The 16,793-nt window shown below is 37.7% G+C and overlaps 3 protein-coding genes across 3 annotated transcripts; 2 read left to right on the forward strand and 1 right to left on the reverse strand.

The window, feature by feature from the left end:
- Positions 1-913: 913 nt before the first annotated feature.
- LOC125480362 (F-box/kelch-repeat protein At1g30090-like) lies at positions 914-3,010 on the forward strand. The gene has a single exon (XM_048591112.1). It carries the CDS (start codon positions 1,635-1,637, stop codon positions 2,850-2,852), a length of 1,218 nt encoding a protein of 405 aa, XP_048447069.1. The 5' UTR covers positions 914-1,634; the 3' UTR covers positions 2,853-3,010.
- Positions 3,011-5,013: 2,003 nt separating this feature from the next.
- LOC103951282 lies at positions 5,014-5,529 on the forward strand. Its single transcript, XM_009362618.3, has one exon. The coding sequence runs from the start codon at positions 5,070-5,072 to the stop codon at positions 5,355-5,357; it is 288 nt and encodes a 95-aa protein (XP_009360893.2). The 5' UTR covers positions 5,014-5,069; the 3' UTR covers positions 5,358-5,529.
- A 455-nt stretch (positions 5,530-5,984) lies between these two features.
- LOC103951281 (cullin-4) lies at positions 5,985-13,798 on the reverse strand. Its single transcript, XM_009362617.3, has 17 exons — positions 13,435-13,798; positions 12,243-12,358; positions 11,812-12,158; positions 10,986-11,166; positions 10,677-10,799; positions 10,294-10,581; positions 9,811-9,936; positions 9,547-9,648; positions 9,404-9,457; positions 8,113-8,219; positions 7,746-7,806; positions 7,524-7,655; positions 7,268-7,405; positions 7,069-7,149; positions 6,752-6,832; positions 6,563-6,643; positions 5,985-6,422 (listed from the first exon to the last, which is right to left on the reverse strand). Exons 1-17 carry the CDS (start codon positions 13,796-13,798, stop codon positions 6,309-6,311), a joined length of 2,496 nt encoding a protein of 831 aa, XP_009360892.2. The 3' UTR covers positions 5,985-6,308.
- Between the last annotated feature and the right edge of the window lie 2,995 nt (positions 13,799-16,793).

Raw genomic sequence — 16,793 nt, forward strand, 5'->3', positions numbered from 1 at the left:
GAGAGTTGAGAACTTATTCTATTTTTGCATGAAATCATAACTCTGATTCTGATCTTTATTCGAAAATTTGTGTTAACGTGCAAGAGGTACGATATTTATATCTTATACAAAAAATCGAAAATGAAATATTCAAGCTTTTAAGACTGTACGATAAGTAACGCGTTAAGATTATGTTACGTCAAATGTTTGAATAAAAGTAGATAATGAGAACTACGAAAATAAGTAGAGTTCAAATAAGAGTGGTGCTAACTACACATCTTTTTTTACTTTTCACACTTTTATTAATTTTTGGCCGTTGAATCGAATAAATTGAGAGAGACCAAATGACAAAATTAACAAAATTAACAAAAAAAATGTGTGAAGAATAAAAATGAATGTTTCGGTAAACCACCCAGCTGCTAGAATTGAACTTAAATTATCAATTAAAAACAACACTTGGAGCTATGGAGCTAAAACAAACGTAGATTAGGATTCTCTCATCTCCAAATCTCCTCCCTTCAACTCCTATCTCACTTTCTTCTTTGTTTCTCTTATAGAAACGTCAATGAAAAATGTTGATTTGGTTTAATTGTAATCGTTCAAATAAAAATGGATCTAAAAAAACATAGCGGAGAGAATCGTACTCCAATAAACACATCAGCAAAGGGTTAGCATTTATCTTTTTTTTTTTTTTGGGTAACAGGTTAGCATTTATCTTATTCTATAGTCAAATCTCCTTTTCAATATTTCTTTGTAAGTGTACAACCTCTTCCACTTTCATCAAGGAGCGTGCAAATCACTCTCCAACTTCTTCCAAAACATTTCCCCGGTCTTTTCTCCCATGTGTATTTTTACTCGGTCATTGGGCGCGTGGTTATTCCTTAATCTAGCGGCAAAGAACCATGTTTGCCACATGATAAATAATCTTAGTTCATGGAGGAAGAGTGGGCTGATGGGTCACCACCTGCTCTTCCTATTTGGATGCAAATGCAAAAAGCAGACCTCTCTAAATCTCATCAAGTCACCATCTTTATATAACAATCTTTCAACCCTTTTCTGGTTGTAAGTTATTGTTCTTCTTGCCACGTTCTCTCTCTTCCTTCTTTATCTCTCCTACGCTGCTTCTGTTCATAAGTTGTACAGCTTGTTTGTGTTCTTCTGGGTTTAGTGTTTGATGAATGTTGAAGCTGAAAAGGTAACAAAAAGTTCGATTCTGTGTGATTTTTCCGAACTGGTTTTTTTCGGCGGTTGGATTTTTTGTGCTAAAGGACAAAAGCTTGGATTTTGAGCTGCTTTTTGAGGTATTTTTGGTTTATCAGGTAGTGTGAATTTTGGGTGTTTTCTGTTTTTTCATCTTGGGATCAAATTTCATAGCTTTTGGTTTTGAATTTGGTGTTTTAATTGGAGATAGTGGTGATTGTGTGTATAGAAAAACAAAGTTATGATTTGTTCATACATGTGAGTTAAGTTTGGATGTTTAGATTATGATCATGTAAAATAATTTGCTGCTGTAATTTGGATAGTGGGATTGCTTTATTTGCACAAAATCTGTGAAAGATAAGTACTTTTCTTAGTAAGATTATCGGAGACGAAATATAGGAACTAAGTTGCATGTAAAGTAAGGGTTTTGGTATATTTTGCTCAAACGGGGAAATATGCAACGGGTTAGATTGTCCTCCCAACAGGCGCCGGTACACAAGCTAGGGGATTCTCAAATTGCATTATCCCCGAAGTTTAGGTTAGCGGTTATCCAGTCTTCGTTGTTGAATCCTTCCCCGGAATTAGAGTTATCTCTTGAGGAAAACCCCCTCATTCCTGGCCTTCCTGATGATGTTGCACTTAACTGTCTCCTTCGGGTTCCAGTCGAAACCCACACAGCAAGCAAAGCTGTCTGCAAGCGTTGGCATCTATTGTTTGGTAGTAAAGAGCGGTTTTTCACTCGAAGAAAAGAATTAGGCTTCAAAGACCCTTGGCTTTTTGTCTTTGCCTTTCACAAGTGCACTGGAAGGATTCAGTGGCAGGTTCTTGATCTCACTAATTTCTCTTGGCACACTATCCCTCCCATGCCCTGCAGAGACAAGGTTTTTCCCCATGGCTTCAGATGTGTTTCGATGCCCCGTGAAGGAACTCTCTTTATTTGCGGTGGTATGGTCTCTGATGTGGATTGTCCGCTTGACTTGGTCCTGAAATACGAAGTTCAGAAGAATCGGTGGACTGTAATAAATCAGATGATAAGTGCTAGGTCTTTTTTTGCAAGTGGAGTTATTGATGGGAAGATTTATGTGGCTGGAGGAAACAGTTCAGATCTTTTTGAGCTTGACTCAGCTGAGGTTTTGGATCCTGTTAAAGGGTGTTGGCATCCCATAGCTAGCATGGGAGCAAATATGGCCTCTTATGATGCAGCAGTTCTCAATGGAAAGCTTCTTGTTACAGAAGGCTGGTTGTGGCCTTTCTTTGTCTCTCCCAGGGGTCAGGTTTATGACCCGAGAGCCAATAATTGGGAAAGCATGGCTGTTGGACTGAGAGAAGGCTGGACAGGTTCAAGTGTGGTGATTTATGGCCATTTATTTGTGGTCTCAGAGCTTGAAAGGATGAAGCTTAAGGTTTATGATGCGGATACTGATTCTTGGGAACCAATAGAAGGACCCCCTTTGCCAGAGCAGATCTGTAAACCCTTTGCTGTTAATGCCTGTGATTGCATGATATATGTTGTGGGTAGGAACCTTCATGTTGCTGTGGGTCAAATCTCAAGGGTTAGCTGTAAAGGAACTTGCGAGAAGAAGTGGAGCTTTGGTGTTCGATGGAATGTGGTTGATGCGCCGCATTGTTTCTCTGACTTAACGCCCTCAAGTTCACAGGTCCTGTTTGCTTAGCTTGTCAATCTCTTTCGTCATGTTCTGCCACTTTGTATGTCCTTGAATAAGTTCTGGTTATATAAAATACCTAAGCTGTAAAAAGCGAATGGATGTGTGTAAAATGGCTTTGTGTTATTGGAATGTATTCAAGTATATGGTTGTTTTTCCTCTGTTTATATGCTTGTTAATCTTTTGTTTTCTCTTCCTTTCTTACCTTGATTTCTCATTGTTTGTTGTGTATACTGTTGTACTCTTGCTTGGATACCCCAGATATTTTCCCCATGTTTTCGGACGAACTTTATATTTGGCACTATTTTTTTCAGACATATATTTGGCACTATTGAATACTATATATCTTTGCAACAGAGAAACTAGTTTATTCAGTACCGAAACCAGTAGTTACTCTGTATCAACTTCCTCTATTAACTGGTTTGTGCTGTATTCCGTAACCTTGTTTTCAGTAAGTGCCTATTTAGTGACAGTTTGATATTTCGATTTTGAGAATTCTGATCAAAACCAAAGCATGAAGTCAATGAACTTCAAGCATCGTAAGAATGAGGTCGGCAATGCATCAAGTGGGTAAGTGTGAACCATTGTTCTTTTACAAAGTGTTAGCTTAGTATTGATGTATCTTATTTATTTCTATACTAAGCGTGGAACCTTATACTCGGTTCAAGCATCATGTTCAGTTTGTCTCTTGATTATCATCTTTCCCTACAGCATCTTCTGCGTCAGGCTAAATGTCAAGTTGCAAGTGATTTCTTACCCTCCTGCATATAATCTCTATTTTCCTTAGTAGTTTTTCCTCTGATGTATGCCTAAGATCTTATTCTCGAGGCTTTTCTCTATTGGGCCACTATGTGACATATGATTCAGTCGAGCTAGCTACCTTTGCTCCTTATTGGGTGTCGTTTGAACAAATGACTGCATAATCATATTCCAAATGGAGTAGATGCTAGGTTTACGTAATCCTCCAAGATTTTCTTTGGTTTACAATGTCCATAGTGTTTTTGTACGTGATTTTAGTAAACCCTTGGACAAGTTGCTTTCGTGATAGGGCGCTGCATCAGATTTTTCAGCGCTTTGCAGTTATGGAGATCGACATCTGGATTGATCACAAAGTTGTGTGAGCTTCAAAGAAAAGGGTGAAGGTAGGTATAGCTGTCCTGGAAGGCTGGAACCAAACTGTTGGAGGGCCATGGCCTTAATTGAGTTCCAGGATTGTTCAATAATTGGGAGTTATGGAGCATTTGTGGTATTTGTGGTTGAGAAGAGCTGGATTTGGGGTTGAAAAGGACACCACAACAGAGAGGATGAGGCAACAGCTGGTGCTACCAGTTTACATACAGCTTGGAGTTGAAGAGTCTTGTGAGGGGAGAAACTCTCATAGCCCTTGTTTCATACCGCTCTCATTCTCTCTCATCACATGAGCTATCCATGTGATGAGAGAGAGAGAGGGAGAGAGGGAGAGACGGGTATGAAACGAGGGATATGTGAGTTTTGTGAATGTGAGCTATTTACCAAAAAGCAGTAAAAGCAGAAGAAGCTTGACTCCTACTGTACATCAATGTTTAGTATATATTGCGTTATAAGTGACTTTGCTTCACCAGTTAAATTCTCTAAAGAAATTTAGTGCACACCCGATCGTTAAATTAAGCAGACATACTTTGACTTTAGAATCTCAGAAAATTGGATGCATTATGTGGGGTTATTGTGAAACAAAGTGCCTATGATTGTTACTGAAAGCGAAGTGTCAATTGTACCTCAACGTTCTCCAAAGTGGTAAACTGTAAATGGTTGCTTGCTTTCCTAAATTTTTACCGTGTACGGTGTACTGGCTTGTATTGGGTTTCTTAGTTGTTCATTGTAGTTTACCAATTTTTTAGTTAAAATGATCTCTGAAATTATCATAACTTTTCGTTTGGTTCTTCATATTTGAAATCGATAGGAGTGGTACCTAATTTTGTTTATTATCAATCATTTTGATCATTCCGTGAAAAATTATGTTAAATAAAAACCAAAATGATAAAAATATCTTTTGTTTAATAAACAATGGGCCAATAAGTGGGCTTTGATGAGGGTTGGGTGGTGGTGAGTATAGCCCAATCAGATGGCTTTATCAAATGCACTCTTCGTTGGCGCAAGGTTGAAGAAAATGACACCGTTGTCAGTTGAGCATCGAGAGTGAAGAGAATCGACGAAGCAGAACCGCAGAGAGGAAAGGAGAAGAAGAAAATGGGGGCAATAACGGCCTCAGTGATTGCGATAGTGGGTGTGGTTCTCGGTTGGATCGCCATCGAGATTGCCTGCAAACCTTGCCTCGAACAGGGCCGCCAAGCCATCGATCGCAGCCTCAATCCCGACTACGATCCCGACGACGACGGCAGCGTTTCCGCCGACATCAGCGCTCCTCTCAACCCTCCCGCCCTCAACAACACCGCCGCGGATCTCGAGGCGGAGGATCCCAAAAGCGCCGCTGCCATCGCAGCTTCTTCTCATTCCGATGCCATCAGGGCCGTCTGATCGGCTTCCTTTTCCTTTTCCCATCATACAATTACGTTGTTGCTTTCAATTTTTCTTTTGTATTTTGTTATTATTTATTATTTTGGTTAAAATTAAAATGGAGGAAAATCAATGTAATTGTCTAATTTTGTATGAAATGGAATTACAGTGAGAAATGTGCTTTTATGCCCTCCGTCGGTGGGACTGGTCTTCAAGCAAAGATCAATTCTCAAGGCTAAATTAGTACAATAACTTCAGGGATCGCGGTTATTTATCGACAACAATCATGCTTTATTCCACTAAGTAAAATCGGTTGTATGAATCGTGATTGTTTAGGGGAATGTGCAAATCCGAGTAAGGATTCGCGGTCGAAATCGATGGTGAGTAACTATCCTTGTCGCATTGTTGTATAAACCGATACAACCGGAAGCGGATTTTCGTCGACTTGACATTCAAGGCACGAGAATTTGGGAAGCTTATGGTGCAGCGAAAATTCTACAAAAGATTTTTGGTTGAAAATTGAAATTCACAAAACCGAGTAAAAACGGAGTGAAAAATGCGATTGTAGAAAAGGAAACGTGTGCCAAAAGACGCGTTTGTCACACATACAACAACACTCGAACAGAGAAGAAACGAAACTACCAGGAGTGTCAAGATATTCTTCTTTTTTTTTTTTTTTTACTTTGTTACATATTACCCTATTTCATAAGAAGGAAAAAATCCGCAATTCATTCACGCAGTCCGACTCTTTTCGCAGGAATACAGATCTGAAAACGAAGATTAAATATTCTTTACAATCAAGTATCGACCGCCAACAAAAATTTAAGAGAAAGATAAGAACTACAAGTCGCTGTACATGAATCAGACGGGTCTGGACCGTACCATCCTGTGTCTTCCCTCCCGAAGATGGTAGAAGTCTTTCCCGTGTCATTTACAGAGGAGAAAGCTTCAAAATCTGCAGGGTTTCCTTTATTATGCTAGGTAGTTGTAAATTTGAGGGTTGTTCTTGTCCCGTTCTAGATACTCCCGGTCAATCAGGCTTTCAATCCTTTTCTTCAAATCCGCCGGCTTTATCGGAAATTTAAGCTGCTCACCAGAACAAACACCAACACCACACAATTTCCCTCAATATTTTTCCTTACTCATTCCTTATTTCCAGGCCCGTAAATGCTGATTTATATAACTGAATGGATTTGAATGAAAAATTCAAATGAATTTTTACTTACCTGTTGGAACAGTTCTGTTATCAGAAGAGTGTGACTAAGCACCTTCCTAGTTTTCATTATCCGAACAATAGCAGCATCAACCTGCAATGCACCGGGTTACACAAAATTTTCAATCTAAGAGATAACAATCATTCGGATGTGACCAGCATGCGAAATAGGGAAAAAGCTGAAACCCAAAGAAAGTTTGACCTGATATTGGCGGTCTTGGAATACTCTTTCAGTGGTGCTTGTGTTCTCCTCCACTGTTTCCTTCATTTGGATCGCATTCACCTGCATCCATCAAATAATGTAAGCAACATCATGGGAGTGGTCCAAAATAAGGTCACCCTGCAGTGAACCTGAGTGGTTTTTAAAGCACAGGAGAAAACTGAGAGGACAATATTGTCATATAGACAAATTCACTTTTATAACTTCTCAGATTTAGACGTGTTTTCTGCATATGCAGCTTGAGACCTTTTTGATAACCATTGTTCATTTGGGCTAATGGACGTACAAATCAAATTTACCTTTATGCGGTAGAGAGGAGCAATGAAAGTGTCATTGAATGTAAATGTATCACCATCATCCACGTCTCTCCCTTTGGGAAACTATAGCACAAATTAGAAAAAGGAAAAAGACAAAAAGTAAGGATACGACCCAACATTTCCAATTATGTTACAGATAGAAATTTTGCATATGAATCTGGAAATTCATCCAAGCACCCACCTTTTGTAGGACACGAACTTTTCCACATGCAAGGGACTGCAGAGTTCTTCTGAGTTCCTTATCCTCAATGCCAGTTGAATCCTTAATGTCTTCAAGGCTTAGCTTCTCAGCGTCATTAAACAGCATCAAGACAACAGTCTGGCAAACCAAATGAATATAGTTAAATCACTTACACAAGTAGAATTTAAAGAATTCTACTCGATAACAAAGAATTAATGCTGGAAAACATAAGCATAATGGCCTAGAAGTGACCAACCTGAAACAGAGAAACTGCAAGCTCCTTTTTGCCTTTAGGAAAATCTGCTTTCAAGACACAGTGACCTAATGAATTTTGCCACATTAAACGCCTACCACTGTACTTGCTTAGGTAAAACTCCTTGAAGATATCCTGTTGGACAATGAAAAATGAGTCAGAAGATTTACTAAGCACAATAACCTTGCCAGTAATGAAAGCATCTGTTGAGTAGCATGTACTTACCTGGTATACATTCAATTCATGAGGAAGTCTAACATCCATGGGAGGATAAGTTGGCCAGTACCTGTACCAAAGCACCACTTAGAACTCCTAGCAGATATGGAGAAAATTGTAAGAAAAATAAAAGTCAGGTTATAAGTTAAGTTCTTCGCAATAGGTTCCATATGTTCTCTCACTAAAATGTATATTCTTAATAACAAGGTCTATGCACAAACTAATACGTTTAAATATAGTATATATCTTGTTTGATAGAATGCAATGAGGAAGAATTAGTTGGATATGACATTTAAATCAAATTCACCAAACTTTATAAACAGTTTTAAAGTAGATCCAACTATTATAGGAAATAACAAAATAATTTGAAGCATACCCAGTTGTAAGGACATGAACACTCATCTCAATCCCTGATGGGAGTTTTGTCCTGGCCTGGGATGATTGTCTGAAGGACTCGTTTATCTCTTTTGAGAGTTCAATATCCTGAAAAGATGTACATGCAATGAAAGAATTTAATACCCTTACATATATCTCTGGTCACATGTGAATCACAAATCCATCCCTATATAAAGTAAATATGATTTTGAGAAGAACTGAAGAAAGTAGATGATACATAAAGTGCTTATGAATCCCAAACTAACTACAAGAGCTCATATACAAATGGACTTTGTTGACCTCAGCCCAGTGCTATAATATTTACTTTTCCCCTGTTGCCCACCAAAGAAAAGAAAAAAAAACTACAACCCATAACATCAACAAATATGGTTTTTTTTTTTTTGGAACAAACAATATTATGTACGCTAAGAGGGGAGAGGAGGGTGGGGGGGTCCGCTTAGCCTCACAATGGGCTAGGAATAATGTGATTCAAGAATCGAACCCAAGAAAAACAGAAAACAAATAAAGTAAAACATTCAGAATGATAATCCAATTGTTCCTTCGTTTCGACTACCCTTTCCTCCTACGATGCATACCAAACAACACGAGAGAAGAAAACACTCCTCTCCATCCTTCCTACTTTTCATTCCTTTCGCAACATACCCTAATCCATCCTCCCTAGTTTCCTTCCCAAGTACTAATCATAGTGTTACACGAGCAAAATGGCCACTTAGACCCCCTGATGTGGTAACGCAGATTGTGATCAATTAATGGCCATCACATTTCTTCAAGATACTTGTTTCATGTATCCAAATAGTGCTTTGCACAGCTAATCAAATCTATAATCTTTAACAAAATCCAGCAAGAGTACTCGCCAAAAGATAACAGCGAAAAAGTAAAGCCTAGAAAATATGTTAATCATGCTGTCAATTACACCACCTTCCAGAATCCAGCATGTAACATGGAGTTGCTTAAATTAATACAAGAATTCATTAAACTTAGCAGTTAAACAAGCCTGTTTGAGATCCTTTTCCATATTTTACATCCTACAGAGATAAGCAACGTTGGGCCTGGAATAAGTTTAAGAACTAATCAACCCAGACAATCTTGACCTCACTTTTTTATGCCTTAAAAATTGCACTCTATAAAAGTTAATCTGATGCATCTTGTCAATCCAAAGAAAAGTAGATCAGCAAGGACAAATTCTGCCAACCCCAATTTTGGCATGAAATACTGGAGGCAATAATAATTAATCACTGTGATTAAATATATGACTTAGAAAATATACATACCTTAAACATTCCTTCGAGTTTGTTTGTAAACTGACTGCCACACTCGGTCTTCAGCTGTACAGAGATGAAATTTGGTCAGTACAATCAAGTGACAGAGATCTCATTTAAATACAAGTCATAGAAAATCAAAATCCATTATTTACCTTGGAAATCATAGACTTCTCTGCGTCAATAGAAGCACTCTTTCCCAAAAGAAGCCTTTTTGCAAGATCTTTCTTATAAAATGCTTCAAACACGTCCTTACCCTGGATTAAAAAAAAAAAGAACCTTAAATCAGTATCTAGACAGACACGAGCAACTAAGTAACAAGGGTTTGCAAGCATGGATAAGAGAAAACATGTTTACAAGAAATGCTAGTTAACTCAGGAATCAACTCATTAATTTGGACAATTACACTTCAATCTTACCTGTATAAACCTGAATAAAACCAAGACTTTGTCAAGCATTCCCTCCAATTCCTCTTCAGAGGTACCTTTATTCCCAGCACGAAGCTTCTCGTCCAAAAACTTTGCTATCAGCTCAGCAGGTCGGTTCTACATAGGAAAAAAAAAAAAAAAAAAAACTCTTGATCAAACATGTCTATTTAGATCTGTAATGAGCAGTGCATTAAACTTGAATTCAAAACACACTGGAAAAAGTGGGGAAGGGGGGAATGTAAATGGAATTAAACTGGCTACATCCAACTGAAAGACAATAAATCTATAGATGGTTATTAAATGTTATAACAAAAACTTATCCAAACTCTTATCATGTATCTAGTATCATTTCTTTGCTAAATTCTGCCTTTCTTATGTCGCATCACTTGAAACCACGTCGAAGATTTCCTGTTGTAATATGAAGGAAAAGAAACACAAGCAAACACGGGAAAAGTCAATTAGATAAAAGACTACCTGTCGGAGATTAATTAAATGCTCGAAGGCATCCTTTATGGTGTTGCAGAATACTTCATTCTTGAAAAAGCTTTCTTCCCATATAGTGTCAAGAGAAGCCTTAAATTCCAAAAGAGAAGCAACCATTTCTTTATCTTTCTCTTCATCCATTATAATGCCCTGCCCTGTCCTCCGGATGTATGAGCTAAGCGCTTGCCTTAGTGATTCAAGGGCATTGACTCTGGAAAAAAGAGTGTGCATCCTTTGAAGGTCCTCAATGCGATTCCCATCCATCAGCAATGTGAAACCCTATAAGAGAAACCATAAGTACCTAAATTCAATACATAGGGGTAGAATTCAAAAACTTAAGGATAGAATAATAAAGTTCATAGCAAGATAAAAACCTTGTCGAGAATGGCTGGTATATGGCGATCTAAAAGCTGTTTTTCCGCTGTTGCAACTAAAGGCTTTCGTGTACTTGCATCTAGGTAGATTAAACATCTTTCATGTTCTTCATGCAACCTTGTCTGCAACATATTATCCAAAAATCTCCAATGGTAGGCATAAGTCATCATAGTGACAAAGAGACAAGCTAGATAGGGGCAAAGTAATTGGAACAAGTCATTATGTTCAAAAAATACAGATGAAAAGAAAAAATTGCTGAAGCAAATAGGCCTCATGAAGACTTGAGAGATGGAGAAAGAAATATGCACCTCCACATGCTTCAAGTAATCCGGAACATCTGCTTGCTGCATATATTTCATGCCTTCAGCAGCATAGAATTCAGAAGTACACTCAAGAAATGGCTTCTCAAAGCTTTCTGAGTAGATTCCTAAAGCTGTAAACATCTTCAAAAGATGGTTAAGCAGAGTCCTAGCCACTGCTTCACCTAATCTGGAAAACCAAGACCACAACATTGTAGATTTACTAGTTGCAAAAGCAAACCCAACAAATTATTAAAGATCCTTGTACTATGTTAATCAATCAACATTCAAGTCTTAGGTTTTAATTAACACCTGGCACTGAGCTTTTTACTTTAAGTTGCAAGTGCTCTATGGCACACCACATATCCTATTATTACTCATCGCCTACCCATAAATAAGAAAAAATTTGGTGCTGCAAATGTCTACCCTCACAGACCCAACATCACGGAAGAAAAGGTTATATAAAAATATCATATTATTGTAAGTCAATTTCTAGGTAAGATGATGAAAGGCACAATCTTGGCTATATATAATGAACTTCAATATGAGAAGTTTCCTTTTGAAACAAGAAGATCCAAATGCCTACAACATATGCCTACGAACATTCATCCATCAAAACCTCACTTAATTGAACCCCAATCCAACCATACAGCCTAAAACCCTCACTCATCTTCTAGAAATAGGAGAAATCTGGGAAGTAAGGACTTCAAATTTATGGTCTTGAAAGTTTACGATCATTTTTTGGACCTGCTTTTTTAGAAACCAACCCACCACGAAAGTTATCTAATCTGTCCTACAACCTACCATTAATTGAAATTGGTGGAACATAACTTACCTTTCTTTCTCGATCATTCTTAAAAGGCCAGTGACAGTTTTGTGCTCAACTTCTGGAGACAGAGAAAGGTGTTTGCGGAAAAGCTGCAACCCCATGTCCCACAATGAACGCACATTTGGAGTTTGTTTCACGTATGTCCTATCAAGATATAAGGCTATACCACGAATCATTAACATCTGGTCACAAAGGTCCTGCCAGCATCTCTCAACAAGTGATAAAAAAACCACTAAATCTGGGCTTTGGCCAACCAAAGATTGCAGCGCTGCAGCTATGTGTCTTTCACACTCCTTCTCAATTCGTTGATAAAGACTTCCTCCCATCTTGTGCAGGCATAGATCATTAACAGCCTGAGGAGAACATGTTTTGCTTTCTGTTAACCCTAGTGCATGGAAATTCATACTGTAAAACAAAGAGAAATGTGGTTGTTCTACCTGATAAAGCTTCTCCAAGTCACAAGAATCAGGTTTCTTTAAGAATATAGCAGAAATGGCTGATTTCAGCTTTGCCCATGTTTCCTCTTCAAAATTCGTGGGTAACGTGGGTTTAGCTTCATTGAGACAAGAGAAAAATGAACATGTAATTAGTCAGTAACCTTTTTCAAGATGTAGTCAACTTACAAAGCAAAATGAGCATGTATTGGTGAGTAACTCTTTATCTTCATGTTTGAGTGTAGGCATGTCTGTGAGTTTGTGTGTGCAGAAGCCAGTACAAAAACTTGCTGCAATGAAACCAGAAAACCAGCCCAAATACCAGCAGTCCGGAACTTATGTCATATCAAGTAGAAACACTGTACATTTGCGTAGTTAACAAGTATTGTGTACTGCTACATCCACTCTTAACTAGAATTGCAGAAAAAAGCATAAACTCTAGTCCAAACCCAATCATGCTAGGAAGAACATTACCCTATGTTTGAAAGGGGGATGTCAAAAGTACCAAGGAACTTTAAACTCAATTGTGAAAAATATACTACAAGGACACTACAATGATTCGATGAAATACTCAAGCTATAGGTCATGCAAAACCCTCACTTTGTTCATGCACCAAATCCTTCCTACACAGAGAGCAACTAGGAAAGCAATGACGAAACCTAATTATGACTACTATAAACAGAACTGGAACTTCCATAGTTCAATGACTGACCAGAAAGTGGACAAGGGAGTACTTGCCATCAAAATCGGCTAGCCAATCACAGTAACCGCAGACGAAACAATTTCATCATAAGCATGCAAATTGCATGGGACAAGCAAGAGACTCGAGCACCAATGTCAAACTAAATTTCCAGAAGTACTAGCATGGAAAAAAAATTAAGGGCAAATACACATTCAAAAACATAAAAGAGTTTCTTGATTCGCGCCTTGCAAATGATACAGGTTGAAATTTTGCATAAAACCCACATGAAACTGAAGTATCCAAGTTAAACCCCACCTGTCAATTCCAACTAATTTAACAAATTGCAGACCACCAAACCCAAAACCTAATTTGCCAAATTGCCCTAGTCCTCAAACCCCAAAGCAAAATCAATGATCCTATCCAATACTACAAAACCTAGAAATGACTATATGAACCCAGTATATCAAAATTAGCCCCAAAATACGACATCGTATTAGGATCGAGAAGGCGTACCTTTGACGAGCTTGATGACAAGCTTCTTGGTAGAGGGCTGAGGGGGCTGCGCCTTTTTGCGGGACAAATTGGCGGCGATGCCTCGGGGAGAGGGGTCGTCGGGCTTGAGATCTTCGTCGAGGGACATGGAAGAGGGGTCGAATACGGCGTCGTTATCGGGGTCCTGGGACGGGTGAGTGTGAGAGTGATGGTGGTGATGGTGTTGGAGGCCATTTTTGCTGGGATCGAGGGAACAGGCCACCGCCTGCGACTTGGCCTTTTTCATGGGTGGGCCGGCGGAAGAAGGGTTGAGAGAGGAGGAGGAGGAGGTGCCGCTGTGGTTGATCGCTGAGGAGCGTTTGTTGGGGTGAGACATCAAACTCATCAACAGCGCATTGTAAGTGAAAGAGATAGAGAGAGAAACTGAGGAGAGAGAAAGCGAGACGAAGATTTGAGAAGGCAGCTGCTGAGATAGATTAGAGCCCGATACGAGACAGAGATAGATAGACAGAGAGAGAGAGTGTGTGTGTGTTAATTCATTTTTATTTTTTCTTACGACCAACTATCTTTTCGAAAATAATGACTAAAGATTTTTTTTTTTTTTTTTAATGAGGTTTTATGAGTTTTTTTTTTTTTTTGACAAACGATAACGTTAGTGGTTTGTTTTTTTTAACAAACGATATTATCTATATTAGGGGATGAAACGTTAGTGGGTTAATTGTTAATTATTAGACAGGAGAGTGATTGTGAGGATTAAATTCACACCAAAGTGCATATGCATGATTATTTTTCAATGTAATAAAGCATCGTTTGCTAATTTACTTTTTTTTTATTTTTTTTATCCATAACATTTTGTATGGTTTATATTTGTTAAAGTTGTTGTTTAGATTGTTAATGTTGTTATTAAATTTAATCTTTTGGTTGTAACTATCTAGAATCATAAATTTTGATAAAAAACGTATATGGTTATTGCGAGCGCGATTGAGTGTTTGTTGATGTTCTGAAATTATTCCCGCAACTTTAAATGTGTTATTAAATCAAGGGAAGAGATCACTTCCTGATCTCTCCAGCCAAAGCCCACAAATTAATTAATCTAGACTCTTAAAATTTGATCTAACGGCTACAAACATAGACACTTTAAAAGTTATAACATCGTTGTTTGATCAAATTTTAAGAATCTGAATTAATTGATTGGTAGGCTTTGATGGGAGAGATTCGTGGATCTCTTCCCTTAAATCAAGACTTGAATTTAGAGTCCTTCCGTACTCTCCTCACAATGCCCATTTGACCTGAGCTTCATTGTTGACTGGTGAGGGTGAGGATGAGGGTGAAAGTGCCGGGTGAGACCAAGAGATAAAATTATATTATGTTTAAGGGTCTTGATTGCTTTTAATGTAGCAAGAAAAAATGTTGAACGTCATAAAGGACCAAATTCAACGATTAAATTTGTTATATAGAGGAAATTGTAGCAATGGTCTTTCAATTTTAATCAAATTGGAGTAAAAATCATAATCATTGGTCCCTTAACTTCTTAAAACATGCAGATATAGTCATTTTCTTCAATTCCATTGGAACTTCCGTCAAAATGAGTCATGTTCCATGCACATGAGCTGAATCAAGGGGTAAATATGGAAAGCCAAATGAGAAAAATTGTAGTAGTGGTCCCTCAACTTTAACCTAACTGGAGAAATGGTCTCTCAACTTTAACTCAATTGGAGCAATAGTCTCTCAACTTTAACTCAATTGTAGCAATGATCATTCCAACATAACTCATTTTAACGGAATTCTGATGGAGTTAACAAAAAGGATCAAAGATGCACGTTTTTGATGAGTTAATGTACCAATGGTCATGGATTTTTAGTTGAGAAATCATTACTCTAAGACCATCTCCAACAATGGCTTATAACCTAAAATTCCCTTTTTTTTTCCCCTCAAAACCCACTCCAACCCATGTGCTAAATAAAACCTAAAACCCAAAACTTAAAAGAAGGCCAAATACCAGCCCGTTTTTAGGCCAAAAGTCATTATGGGCCCTACCTGTTGTGAGTGAAACACGGGGCTGTGAAGCCCACTTTCCCTTCCGCCAGACGCGCACGCGCCGCACGCGCCCCTTTTTGCAATCACCCGACAGCCCCACGTGGGGCTGTTCCCTCAGCTTTCAAAGCAAATGTAGCCGTTAGGTTAATCCAATGGTGACTTTAAATGGACCGTTGGTTAATCCAACGGTCCAGGTTCAAATTTTTTTTTTTTAGTTTTATATTTATGTATTTATTGAATCCAACGGTTTAAATCAAATATAATTAAATATAACGGTAAAAAAAAAGATCTAACGGTCCAAATTTAAATCCAACGGCTAGAATAATTTAAAAAAATTATTTAACCTAAAATTCAACCAAAAACTCTATAAATACCTATGTATTTGTTCAAACATCCACACAAAACTCACTTTTCTCCTACAATTCTTCCAATTTTTCTTTATACCATTTATTCTCATTTCCAGAATTTTCAAGATGGCAAAAGAGCATGTTAGAGGTCGTAATTGGACCTTTGACGAAGATATTGCTTTATGTTTGGCATGGATTTCGATTAGCGAAGATGGTGCCGTCGGGATGGTGAATATCATTATTAAGTTTATGTAGTCTATGAGTTTTCGATTGTATTAAGTTTATGTAGTTTATTAATTGTTTTTTTTATTTTTTAAGTTTATGTGGTTTATTAATTGTCTTTTTTATTTTTTAAGTTTATGTGGTTTATTAAATGTCGTTGGTATTAAGTTTATGTGGTTTATCTTGATTTTCATGTATTGATTTAGTGATTTTTCAAAATTTATCGGAATTTAAATATTTTTAGGTTAAAATGTTCATAAAATTAATTTAGGATAGGCTACATAAATTTTTTTTTAAAAAAAGATAATTTAAAAAAAAATAGCCTTAATTCATTCTTTGATAATCTGGGGCTAAAATTTTAAGCCAGAAGGGTTGGAGTAGAAAAGCTGTTTCTGGGCTAAAACCTAAATTTTCTGGGCTAAATATTTTTAGGTTTTAAGTCACCATTGAAGATGGTCTAATTGGGTTAAAATTGAAGAACTATTACTCTAGTTTTCTCAAAGTGAGATGGTCCAATTTAATTGAGTTTTCATGAACGGGTCATGGCCATTGGGCCACAGATTGCAGCCTAAAGAATTCCAGCCGTAAGCAAAGATAAGGGCAGGGCCCTATAGCAAGGTATTGTTCACTTCAAATGGTAATTACCCTTGTGCAACTTCATCCATTAGGCCAGGACAATGACGGTAGTATTCACAAATATATATTTTTAGTTATTGGAGAATAGTTAAGTTATTTGATAATTCGCGGATATGTTAATTTTTTGATGCGTGATGA

This window comes from the organism of the source record quoted next, unplaced genomic scaffold (genome assembly GCF_019419815.1).
Source record: "Pyrus x bretschneideri cultivar Hongxiangsu unplaced genomic scaffold, Pyrus_bretschneideri_v1 Contig33, whole genome shotgun sequence".
In the NCBI taxonomy this organism is placed as follows: domain Eukaryota; kingdom Viridiplantae; phylum Streptophyta; class Magnoliopsida; order Rosales; family Rosaceae; genus Pyrus; species Pyrus x bretschneideri.

Excerpts from the sequence above, each read along its gene's own strand:
- LOC125480362 (XM_048591112.1), top strand. The coding sequence starts at position 1,635 with ATGCAACGGGTTAGATTGTCCTCCCAACAGGCGCCGGTACACAAGCTA.
- LOC103951282 (XM_009362618.3), top strand. The coding sequence starts at position 5,070 with ATGGGGGCAATAACGGCCTCAGTGATTGCGATAGTGGGTGTGGTTCTC.
- LOC103951281 (XM_009362617.3), bottom strand. The coding sequence starts at position 13,798 with ATGAGTTTGATGTCTCACCCCAACAAACGCTCCTCAGCGATCAACCAC. Across the intron at positions 12,159-12,242 it reads ACTTGGAGAAGCTTTATCAG|GCTGTTAATGATCTATGCCT; the intron begins GTAGAACAACCA and ends TGTTCTCCTCAG. Across the intron at positions 7,406-7,523 it reads TTGCAGTTTCTCTGTTTCAG|ACTGTTGTCTTGATGCTGTT; the intron begins GTTGGTCACTTC and ends TTGGTTTGCCAG.